Here is a 12,988-nt window from a genome sequence, read left to right as displayed (position 1 = left end):
CACCTCCCAGTCGCAAACCATTTCCACTCCCCCTCCCATTCTCTAGATGACATGTCCATCATGGGCCTCCTGCACTGCCACAATGATGCCACCCGAAGGTTGCAGGAACAGCAACTCATATTCCGCCTGGGAACCCTGCAGCCATATGGTATCAATGTGGACTTCACCAGTTTCAAAATCTCCCCTTCCCCTACTGCATCCCTAAACCAGCCCAGTTCGTCCCCTCCCCCCACTGCACCACACAACCAGCCCAGCTCTTCCCCCCCACCCACTGCATCCCAAAACCAGTCCAACCTGTCTCTGCCTCCCTAACCGGTTCTTCCTCTCACCCATCCCTTCCTCCCACCCCAAGCCGCACCCCCATCTATCTACTAACCTCATCCCACCTCCTTGACCTGTCCGTCTTCCCTGGACTGACCTATCCCCTCCCTACCTCCCCACCTATACTCTCTCCACCTATCTTCTTTACTCTCCATCTTCGGTCCGCCTCCCCCTCTCTCCCTATTTATTCCAGTTCCCTCTCCCCATCCCCCTCTCTGATGAAGGGTCTAGGCCCGAAACGTCAGCTTTTGTGCTCCTGAGATGCTGCTTGGCCTGCTGTGTTCATCCAGCCTCACATTTTATTATCTTGTCATCCTTATTTGGCCTGGCTTACGTGTGACTCTAGACAACAGTGTGGTATGGGTAATACATTAGTGACCCAAATAACAATACTATCACCCCATGAATGAATTAACAAACTCAGACAGTAATGACACGTCAAAAATACTTAATTGGATGTAAAATGCTTTGGTAATCCAGTGGCATGCATTACGTAAATGCAATCTTTCATTTAGTAATCTCCTGTGTGATACAGTGAAAGGCAGAATTTAATTTAGTGAACTAAGCCTTTCCAATTTTTTTGATTAGGAAGGGAAGGTGACTCAGGGTTACTAGTTGCAATGTTATTTATAGATGACTGATTAAATTCGATTGTATATTCTGCTTCTATCCTCCTGTTGTCAAGAAGACTGCCAGAATAGCCCATGAAGATTCACTCTTGAATAACAGCCATAGAGGATGCCAGTGACCGATGTGGTAGAAAGGTACCTGCCTAGGGGAGGAGATTAATGAGAGCAAAGGATGAGAGCAGTTGCCACAGTGATTATCCAGTGATGTGGAGTCTAGTCATCAGGGAGCTGGAAAGGCATCTTTTTCTTAAGTTGCATTTGAGACTTGCAAATTGCTATAATTGGCATTTTGAAACTCATACAGCAGACTGTGGAGTTTAATTGAAATGAAAATGCTGATGTGTTAGATCCAATAGAATCAGTCAGCAGGGTTGGGTGTTTAAAAATTGTAATTTTATATTATTTGGCAAAGCCCTGGTGTGTTTTGGTCTTTTTATAGCCTGTTTTTAATCCACTGATGTGGTGGTCGTGTTTAGTGAGGCAAGAGGTTGATATGGTAACCGTCTGGTATGTTTATTCAAAGGACAGAGATTAGTTACTGTAACGGCAGCTGATAGTTTACTATATAGCACTTAAAAAGTGGCAAAAAGTCCAAGACACTTCAAAGGAGCTGAATTAATAAAATTGACACCTTGTCAGAAAAATATATTAGCAGTGATCAAAAGGCTTGGTTAGAATTGGACGATTTAAGGAGTGTCTTGAATGGCAGGAGAGAGTTAGAGAGGTTTAAGGAGGAGATTCTAAAGCTTAGGGCCTGAGTACTTAAAGGCCCACTAACTGAAGATGAAATTGATAAAATTAGGGATCCAAAGCTGTCACAAATGGAGGGGAGAAAAACAGAAATCACTGGCTTGTAGAACAGCAGGAGCCAAGGAGCAGTAAGACTGGAAAATTTTGAAAACTGCGATTTTGAAATGTCACGCTCATATTCGCTCTCACTTGTGCAATTATTTAGGTTGTGGATCATTTGTCTTTGTGAATTGTTTGGTTTTGAGAAATTAGTAACATGGCTTTTCTTTATTTCAGGTCTTTTTGATAGTCCACCTGGATTGGATGACGCTAAGCTTATTGATACCTTTTATCCTGGAGACCAGCAGTCTGTCACTTTTGGCACAAAATCCAGAGTGGGCCTTGGTGGCATGGAGGCTAAGGTGGGATAAAGGCTATAATAATTTTTGATTCATATATTTTAAATATCATTTGTTGTAGCTTTAGATTTGAGTTTTCCATGTGTCTGAAGTGAATGAACTTGTAAGTATTTTTGTAGCCATGGTGATGTTATTTAGAATAGTTTTTGTGGTCTAGCTTTGTAATTAATTGGTTTTCTGTCTACTACTAATGGATTTTTGCTTACCTTCAATTCTTTTGCTACCCGGCATGCTAAGTATTCGAGCTTCAAGGTTTGTTAGAGATTTCTGGATTTCACCTCCAACCCCGCGCTCCCCCCTCCCCCCAACAGGTGTAAAGACCCATAGCTTAAAGAGAGAGTTTTAAAATTGTGTGATGTTTTGAGTGTTTGGCAGTCCTGTGAAATGCTTGAATGAAGGTGATTGAATAGATCAGTGCTCCTGAAAAGGGAATGGTGTAGTGAAACAAGATTACCTTAGAGTAAAAGTGTTAGTGTTTGTCCGAGATCAGAAATATTGGGATAAAACCCTGAAGAGGTTACTAAAAGCTGATTACATTTAAGCTCAAATGTATAATAGCTTCAGGAAGAAGCTATCTGTAGCTTCTGTCTGAGTTGAAATCACAAATGGCTTAAACCTGCTGAATTTTAGAGATTGGGAATCTGGTGTGATAGTATACAACTGTGTTTTGGGATATTCTTCAAGGCTTTTTGTGTACTAGATCAAGGGTGTGTTTTGCACACTGCTGTTTAAAGCTTTTTCTTAGGGTAAAAAACATTCTTAATCTCAAAACACTCCTTTATAAAGTAAAAATTGTTTTTTTCTGTGAGTTTAAAATGCTTTCATTTTGTTATAAGCAGATAATTTGGTTTGTTCTATCTTATCGTCACTTATTTTGTTAAACATCTGTTTTATGTAAGTAAAATTTCAGCATTCTGTATTTGTTAGCAGAGACACTTATTGTTAAAAAGAAAACAAAACTATCTATCAAGTCAGGTGTTTGCTAGGATCTGACTAGTCAAGTAATAAAATCACCTTGGAGCATAACACAGATAAATGATCCAACTGGAAATCGGGACATATGATGAACATTCAGTGTTTCAGTTTCTTTCATTGTTTGTAATGTGCTCAGCATTGCAGCCTGCAATGATATCCAGCAACTTCCTTTTTTGGAGCGTAGAATTGTTTGTGCCGGCTCTGCGATGAGAGTCTTTGTTCCAGATTCCCTATGTAAGTGGTTTAGGGCTGCCCATAGAGACCCCTTTGCAGTCTGAGTGAATTTAGGTGTTCTGGGAAATAGTGGAATCGTACACATAGGGGAGGCAATTGCCTAGTGGTATGATTGCTGGACTGTTAATCCAGAGATTCAGATAACGCTCTGGGAACCCAGGTTCAAATCCCACCGTAGCAAATGGAATTTGAATTCAATAAATATCTGGAAATAAGAATCTAATGATGACCATGAATCCATTTGTCACGTGTTGGAAAAACCCATCGGGTTTGCTAATATCCTTTTAGGGAAGGAAACTGCTGTCCTTACATGGTCTGACCTGTATGTCACTCCAGGCCCACAGCAATTAGTGATGGGCAGTAAATGCTGCCTAGCTAGTGATGTCCTCCTCCCATGAATGAATTTAATAAAAACTCACTTCATTAATAATTACTGTTCTGGAGCCTGGAGCACAGATCACAATGACCGGTACAGTGCTGGGAGCTGGAGGTTGCAACCAAGTACCCTCACGGAATCTATAGCGAGATATTTGGAATGCTCTGTTCATTTCAGGTGAAGGTTCAGTCTCCTTTTCAGGAGACTCATGCACATACTATTGTTGGAACTACTCTACAAACAAACTCCCAGCCTGTCATGCTGTCGATTTAAGTTCAGTTTAAGTAGAGGGCAGTTTGTTTGTTGGACAAGATGTGATTGTGAATCTGATTAATTGTTTCGTAAATCACAAGCCGTCTGAAAGCTGAGGGAATATTGTAACTTTATCTTGTTCCTGTGCTGTATGCCTTGATTTGCTCACTGTAACTAGTCTGCAGGCTGAATACTGGATACTGCTCAGTCAGGTTTACTGGTAAAGTAAAATGGATTTATCTTGATCTGGCCCCTGAGAATGTAAAGCATGCTAAAGATAGATGTGAGAGTGAATGACAACCAGTCGGGAAGAAATTTAAACAGTCCACCTAACCTCTGAAATAACCGATTCCAACTGGGGTTAGAAGCTGTAGTCTGTAACCTGCTTTCACTCATGTGGTTTATAGATTCACCCTAAAGTGCAGTACTCATTATACATCATGTAACATTTGTGTGTTATAGGTGAAAGCAGCACTTTGGGCTCTCCAAGGAGGAACGTCTGTGGTCATAGCAAGTGGGACCCACCCAAAAGTGACTGGTCATGTAATCAATGATATTGTCGAGGGAAAGAAAGTTGGAACTTTCTTCTCAGAGGTAAAACCCGCAGGTGGGTGCAAAGTGATAGCTATAAATTGACCACTTTCTCAACTATTAGTACTGGATCCACTGCTGAATTATACATGAAAACAAAGAATATAGATATAGAAAGTAACAAACTTAAAAATAGAAATTCATCTGTTACATTTAATGAGTAACAAAATTGTCACAGTCTCTCAGTAAACATTACATTTATAAATGTAACTTCAAGCAACAGGAACATTACTGAGGGAAATAAAGAGATAAAACGCGAGAAACTGGATGAACACAGCAGGCCAAGCAGCATCCAATGAGCAGGAAAGCTGCCATTTCGGGTCGAGACCCTTCTTCAGAAATGGGGGAGGGGAAGGGGATTCTGAAATAAATAGTGAGAGGCAGGGAGGTGGATAGAAGATGGGTAAAGGAGAAGATAGGTGGAGACGAGACAGACAGGTCAAAGAGGTAGGGTTAGAGCCAGTGAAGGTGAATGTAGGTGGGGAGTTAAGGAGGGGATAAGTCGGTCCAGGGAGGACGGACAGGTCAAGGAGCGGCTGAGGTTAGTGGGTAGGAGATAGGGGTGGGGATTGAGGTGGGAGGAATGGCTAGGGAGGTGGGGACTAGCTGGGCTGGTTTTGGGATGTGGCCAGGGGAGGGGAGATTTTGAAGCTTGTGAAGTCCACATTGATACCCTTGAGCTGCAGGGTTCCCAAGCGAAATATGAGTTGCTGTTCCTGCAACCTTCGGGTGGCATCGTTGTGGCAATGCAGGAGGCCCAGGATGGACGTGTCGTCCGAGGAGTTGGTGGGGTTGGGGGTGTTGGTGGTGCGGGGGCGAGTTGAAATGGTCCTCGACTGGGAGGTGTAGTTGTTTGTTGCGAATTGAGCGTAGGTGTTCCACAAAGCGGTCCCCAAGCCTCCGCTTGGTTTCCCTGATGTAGAGGAGGCCACAACGGAACAGCAGATACAGTATATCACATTAGTAGATGTGCAGGTGAATATCTGCTTGATGTGGAAAGTCGTCTTGGGGCCTGGGATGGGGGTGAGGGGGGAGGGGGAGATATGGGGCAGGTGTAGCACTTGCTTCGGTTGCAAGGAAAAGTGCCAGGGGTGGTGGGGCTGGAGGGGATTGTGGAGCGGACAAGGGAGTCACGGAGAGAACGGTCCCTCCGCAAAGCTCATAAGGGTGGGAAGGGAAAAATGCCTTTGGTAGTGGGGTCAGATTGCAGATGTCGGAGGATGATGCATTGGATCCGGAGGTTGGTGTGGTGGTACATGAGGACGAGGGGGATTCTGGTTTGGTTATTTTTGCGGGTAGGTGGTATGAAGGATGAGTTGCGGGAGACAACGGTCTAGGGCATTTTCGATTACTGTGAAGGGGAAGTTGCGGTCCTTGGGGGGTGGGGGAAAAAAAGAGGACATCTGGGATGTTCAGGAGTGGAATGCCTCATCTCGGGAGCAGATACGGTAGAAGCGAAGGACTTGGGAATAGGGGATGGCCTTTTTGCTGGAAAGTGGGTGGGAGGACAAGTATTCTAGTTAGTTGTGAGAATCGGTGGGCTTAGAACGGATATTAGTTTCCAGGTGGATGCCACATATAGAGAGGGAGGGGTCCAGGAAGGAGAGAGAGGTATCTGAAATGGTCCAGGTGAACTTAAGGTTGGGGTGGAAGGTGTTAGTGAAGTGGATGAACTTTTCGAGCTGTTTATACTGTTTGGATAAATACGTCCAGGGCATTGTCAGAATTCTGCTGCTTTTCAAACAATGCTTTTTTGATGTTTCTGCCTACCAAACAATGTGGGCAGATTCCTTCAAATGGTTGATCCTTCTAGCACAGCTGTGTTCCCACAGTCCTGCACTGAAGTATCCAGCAACATAGTTCACTGTCTGAAGTGGGAAGTATTAAATGGCTCTGCTTTCCACCCTGGTTTTTTAATGGTCCATTCCTGTGCTGGTGAAGTGACATGTGTGATGAACTACTCACTCAAGGATTATTCTTTGTACATGAGCCTGATCAGTGAGTGCCCAAGGACTACAGTGACCGCCGATGTCTCATAAACAATAATTTGGGTTGGTATCAATTTTTTTGCTACTGTATAATACACTGATGTGCTGATACTGGAGACACACTGGTTAATTTACTAATCTTCAGATGGGATTAGTAAACATGATCTCTGATCTCTCTGGTAGGCCCCAGTATTGAACAACAAGCAGAAATGGCACGGGCTGATGGACGAGTCATGGCTTCACTACAGCCAGAACAAGTTAGTGATTAATTGAATCCTTTATTTTCCAATCTTTGGCAGGTGTCAAATGTGGTATTTCTGATTTCTAGAAGTTTCATGGTCAGTGTCTACTTTTTATAAACCTGTTAGTTATGTTAAAATTGTTCCCATTGTGAATTTAGCTCTTCCTGTTTATTCTTCATTGATTCCTTTCCATTGCCTCACATCATGTCACAGTGCCAGGCCTGTTGTAGCCTCAGCTTAGTAAATTTTTTTTGGCTAGAAATTGATACTGGTTAAACAAAGAACAGTACAGCACAGGAACAGGTCCTTCAGCCCTCCAAGTCTGTGCTGCCCCATTTTGCCCTTCCACACTAAAACTGTCTTCACTTTCAGGATCCGTATCCCTCTATTCCCTTCCTACTCATGTATTCACCCAGGTGCTTCTTATTGTGTCCACTTCCTCCTCCACCTCTGGCAGCACATTCCAGGCACTCACCAACTTCTGTGTGAAAAATTTGCCCTGCACATCACTTTTAAACATCCCCCTCACACCTTGAACCCGTGTCCCCTCGTAATTGACCCCTCAACCCTAAGGGAAAAACCTCATACATTCCACCCTCTCCATACCATTCACAATCTTATAAGCTTCTTTCAGGTCACCCCTCAACTTCCTGCGTTCTAGTAAAAACTGTCTAGCCAACCTTTCTTCATAACTAAAATCCCCCCCCTACCAGGCAACATCCTGATAAACCTTTTCTGTACTGTCCCCAAAGTATCCACATCCTTCTGTTAGTGTGGCCACCAGAACTATACACAATATTCAAAGTGTGGTCTAACTAACTTTCTAGAAAGCACAGCATAACTTGTCTATCCATATACTCAGTGCCCCTTCCAATGAAGGCAAACATGCCATAAACCTTGTTAACTACCTTCACTACCAGTGCTGCCATCTAAAGTGGCCTGCGAACCTGCACACCTAGATTCCTCTACATGTATACTCTTGAGAGTTCTGCTATTCACTGTATAATTTCCACCTGTACTTGACCTTCCAAAATGCATCATGACACATTTGTCCAGACTGAACTCCATCTACCATTTTTCTGCCCATGCCTCCAACTGATCTATATTCTGCTGAATCCTCTGATAATCCTCCTCACAATCCGCAGCTCTACCAATCTTTGTATTGTCCACAAACTCACTTATTGGACCAGCTACATTTTCCTCCAAATCATTTATGTAGATCACGAAAAGCAGAGGCCTCAGCACTGATCCTTGTGCAACACCACTAGTCTTCATTCCAAAAAGCATCCTTCCACTGCAATCCTCCATCTCCTAAGACTAAGCCCGTTCTGTATCCATCTTGCCAGCTCACCCCTGATAGCATGTGAGTTCATCTTTTTGTACCAGTCTGCCATGTGGGACCATGTCAAAGCCTTTATTGAAGTCCCTGTAGATAACATTGACCAGTTTTTCCTCATCGCTCATCATCTTCGTCAACTCCTCAAAACTTGATCAAGATAGTGAGGCATGACCTCCCCCGCACAAAACCATGCTGTCTATTGCCATAAGTCCATTTGCTTCTAAATGCATGTCGATCTTGTCCCTGAGAATCTTTTCCAATAACTTCCCTACTACGGACATGAGTCTCACAGGTCCCTCCTTTGCCCTTTCCCTGGCTACCTTCTTGCTGCTTATATATGTATAAACAGCCTTGAGATTATCCTTAATCCTGTTTGCTAACGACTTTTTCCACAACCCCTTTTAGCCCTTCTAATTCCTTACTTAGGTGCTTTCCTTGTATACTTCAAGGGCTTCGTCAGTTCCTGCCCTCCTAGACCTTGCGTGTGCTTCCTCCTCCTTTCCAACCAAGGTCACATCATGGTTATGGGAGTCAAAGCTAAATTCCTTCAGGGTGCAGAATGAGCACAGGTTTCAATATGACACAGACTTGTGCCCCCCCCCCTCCCCCCGCAAAGAAAAATCTTCCCAGATCTATTGGTTGGGCTGCATTCCTTATCTGACCCTCATTTGCCATGCTGCTGGTTTGACCCCATTCACACCAGTTTCGGAGGTGGTGTTTAGAGATAGTGCAGTGTTATTGTTCAGGAATCACTTGACTCTTCCAATTTGACTGTGTGACCGGATTGAGGGCCTTTCTTTGTGGGTAGGTGGAATACACGTATGGTAGTGGGGCATGTGGTCAAAGATAAAATCTTGTGCTAATAACCTGTCTTTTATGCTCTGTATATTTTGATGCTTCACTTGTATTTGTGCAGAGGGCTGATATTATTCACCGGCTGGCTGATCTCCTGACAGACAATCGCGATGAAATCCTGAAAGCTAACGAAAGAGACATGGAGAAAGCAGTGACCTTGGGTCAGAGGAAAATTTCTTATTTTTGGCCTTATTATCTGTCAGTTCTAAGTATTATTGTGCATTATAAATATTATTTATATGTCCAACATGTTTGAGCTGTCCAGTGTGCAGAGAAATAGTCTTTGTGGAAGGCTAGTGGATAAAAACAGCCCTCGTATATCTGTCATTCTATATATTGTGAAGCGTAAAGAGAATCCAGGCATTTCTTTTTCATCATACCATCATCTTTTTCTTCATCTTTTTTCATCCTTGGCCCTTCACCTGCATTGCCGTAACCATTCAAATGTGTAAGGAGTCATATGAGACCAGCGCGTAATATAATTGTTAAGCCTATTTTCAGAGAATGAAATCCATTGTGGCCTGACTTGTTTCTGTATTCTGCAAACATTACAGTACAAACCCATAACAAAAGTAAAATAATTTAAGAAAGTGGCAGAACCCAAGGAAGAGTAATGTTGAACTCCGAATGCTAAATCTGTTTCTCTTACTGCAGCTGCTGCGAAACCTGCTGAATTTCTCCAGCGCTTTGTTTTTATTTCAGATCTCCAGCATTGCCTTTATTTCAGGACAAAGCTATATTTAACTTATGTAATCATGATACAAAATCAAGCTCCTCTGTAAGGTTTTACAACAGACTTGCAACTCAGGTTGTGGATGTTTTGGTTGGTTGGTTGGCTTGCCCTTCTGGGTAACATCATCAGTGCAGCCTCCATTGAAGCGCTGTTGTGTTTTCCTGTCTGTAATTTAAACTTTGGTGTCCGTTGAGCTGGATTACCTCACTTCCAGTTCTCCATCGCAGTGGTTGGGACAACACCAGGATCCTGGGACTGGCAAAACAGAGACAAGCACAGGAATTCCTAGAAACCAGATACTCCACTAAGAAAGCCATCAATAAACACGAAGAACATAGAAAAGTACAGCACAGTACAGGCCCTTCGGCCCATGATGGTGTGCCGTGGAATAATCCTAATCCAAAAATAAAATAACCTAACCTACATTCCCCTCAATTCACTGCTGTCCATGTGCATGTCCAGCAGTCACTTAAATCTCACGAATGACTCCGCTTCCACGACTACCACTGGCAAACTATTCCATGCGCTCACAACTCTCTGGGTGAAGAACCTCCCTCTGATGTCTCCCCTATACCTTCCTCCTAACACCTTAAAAAGATGACCCCTCGTGGCAGTCAGTCCTGCCCTCGAGAAAAGTCTCTGGCTATCGACTCTATCCATGCCTCTCATTACCTTGTACACCTCGATCAGGTCACCTCTCTTCCTCCTCTCCAGAGAGAAAAGTCTGAGCTCCGTCAACCTCTCCTTGTAAGATGAGCCCTGCAGTCCAGGTAGCATCCTGGTAGACCTCCTTTGCACCCTCTCTAAAGCCTCCACATCTTTCCTATAATAGTGCGACCAAAACTGAACACAATATTCCAAGTGTGGCCTCACCAGGGTTTTGTAGAGATGCAGTGTAACCTTGCTGCTCTTAAACTCGATACCCCTGTTAATGAAAGCCAAAACACCGTGTGTTTTCTTAACAACCTTATCCACTTGGGTGGCAACTTTGAGGGAGCTATGCACTTGAACACCAAGATCCCGCTGTTCCTCCACACTGCCGAGAATCCTGCCTTTAATCTTATATTCAGCATTTAAGTTCGACCTTCCAAAATGCATCACTTCGCATTTATCCAGGTTGAACTCCATCTGCCATTCTCAGCCCAGCTCTGCATTCTGTCAATGTCTCACTGAAGCCTGCAATAGCCCTTGATACTATCAGTGGCACCTCCAAACTTTGTGTCATCAGCAAACGTACTAACCCACCCCTCAACCTCTTCATCCAAATCATTTATAAAAACTACAAAGAGCAGAGGCCCAAGAACAGAGCCCTGTGGGACACCACTCAGCACTGACTTCCAGGCAGAATGCTTACCATCTACAGCCACTCTCTGCCTCCTGTCAGCCAACTAATTCTGAATCTAGACAGCCAAATCACCCTGTATCCCATATCTCCTGACTTTATGAATGAGCCTGCCGTGGGGAGCCTTGCTGAAGTCCATGTACACCACATCGACTGGTCGACCCTCGTCAACCTGTCTCGTGACCTTCCTCAAAGAACTCAATAAGATTTGTGAGGCATGATCTGCCCCTCTCAAAGCCATGCTGACTCCCTTTAATCATGCTATGCTTTTCCAAATAGTCATAAACCCTATCCCTCAGAATTCTTTCCAAAACCTTGCTGACCACAGACGTAAGACTGACTGGTCTGTAATTTCCAGGGATTTCCCTATTCCCTTTCTTGAAAAGAGGAACAACATTTGCCTCCCTCCAATCTTCCGGTACAACTCCTGTGGAGAGCGAGGAAGCAAAGATCTTCGCCAGTGGTTTAGCAACCTCCTTTCTCGCTTCCCAGAGCAACCTAGGATAAATCTGGTCTGGCCCTGGGGACTTATCAATCTTAATGTTCGCTAAAATTTCCAGCACACTCAGCCCTAGAACTAGACTCCATACACACTGCATTGCGAAGGAAAACCGGAAGTGAGGTAATCCGCTCAACGGACAAAGAGTTTAAATTTCAAGTGGGAAGACCCAACAGTACTTCAACAGAGGCTGCACTGATGATGATACCCAGCAGGGTAATGGAACAACGAACCAGCTCGGCTAGCCAACTAACCACAACAAGCTGCTCTGATTATTTATAATGTATCTTTCTGTTTTGTGCCAATCCACAGAAATGTTTTTGTAGAATATTCAATTCCAAATTCGCTGTCATTTCAAGGTCATGCAAGATGATCAGAGATATGCCAGGACAACCAAACTGAGGGCTTCTTGCAGCTAATTAATTCCATGTCAAACTAAATTTGTAATAACTGGATTAAAAAAAATCTGAAAGAACTGTGGATGCTGTAAATGATAAACAAAACCAGAAATTGCTGAAAAAGGTCAGTGGGTCTGGCAGCATCTGTGGAGAGAAATCAGAGTTAACATTACAGGTCCAGTGACCCTTTCTGGGAACTGATAGTAGCTAGGAAAATGTCAGTTTATATGTAAAAGGTAGGTTGGGGGAGGAGATAAGAAGTCAACAATAGGTAGGGATAGAGACCAAAGAGAGACAAAAAAGATTAGATAACGATCTGGCTACAAGGGGTGATTAGCTGTTAATGGGGAGCATTAGTAGCTAACAATGGGTTGTGTGTAATAGCAGATTGTAATCGAAAGACCATGTGTGTGGAGGTTGGTGTAAGGACAGGGGAGAGTTTACTTCCTCCCTCCTCAGTATTCAAGGGCTCAAATACACCTTCCAGTTGAAGCAGCGCTTTACCTGGACATCACACAATCTAACCTGACATTTGCTGCTCACAATGTGATCTCCTGTACTGTGGGGAAACTAAGCATCGACTGGGTGACCACTTCACAAAATGCTTATGTTCTGTCTGCACAAAATGCTTATGTTCTGTCTGCAAAAATAGACTCAGCTTCCAGTTTTCTGCCATTTTAACACACCCCCCCCCGCAACCTCGTTCCCTGGCCAACATCTGTCTCGGGCTTGCTGCAGTGCTCCAGTGAAGCTCGGCGTAAGCTGAAAGAACAACACATCATTTTCCACTTAAGACCCTGCAGCTTTCTGGACTCAATATTGAGTTGAATAACTTTTAGGGCTTGAGCTTTCCCATGTCCTTAGCCCAATCCCGTCACACCAAGACTTGTTATTACACAGTCTGCATTTACACACAACCTATTCTTAGCCGTCCCTTTTAACAGTCCCTTTTAATAGCTATTCGCCCTCCTAACGTGACCGGTATCCACTCCTTTGTCTATCCAACTGTCCGTCTCTATCTTTGGGCTCTCTCCCTACTTATCGTGCACTTCCTAATACACAACCC

The 12,988-nt window shown here is 43.7% G+C and overlaps 1 protein-coding gene across 2 annotated transcripts in view; it reads left to right on the top strand.

Moving 5' to 3' along the window:
- The window catches only part of aldh18a1 (aldehyde dehydrogenase 18 family, member A1), a 56,538-nt gene that overhangs the window by 25,888 nt on the left and 17,662 nt on the right, over positions 1–12,988 (top strand). For both annotated transcript variants that reach the window (XM_048551323.2, XM_048551322.2), the window contains exons 8-11: positions 1,977–2,101; positions 4,398–4,542; positions 6,698–6,771; positions 9,012–9,111. In XM_048551323.2, coding sequence (XP_048407280.1) covers positions 1,977–2,101; positions 4,398–4,542; positions 6,698–6,771; positions 9,012–9,111 — 444 coding nt within the window. The remainder of the gene's footprint in view (positions 1–1,976; positions 2,102–4,397; positions 4,543–6,697; positions 6,772–9,011; positions 9,112–12,988) is intronic.

The sequence above is a fragment of the Stegostoma tigrinum genome, chromosome 20 (genome assembly GCF_030684315.1).
Source record: "Stegostoma tigrinum isolate sSteTig4 chromosome 20, sSteTig4.hap1, whole genome shotgun sequence".
NCBI lineage: Eukaryota > Metazoa > Chordata > Chondrichthyes > Orectolobiformes > Stegostomatidae > Stegostoma > Stegostoma tigrinum.
The sequence above is the reverse complement of the archived record's forward strand: the minus strand, read 5'-3'. Positions and strand labels throughout refer to the sequence as shown.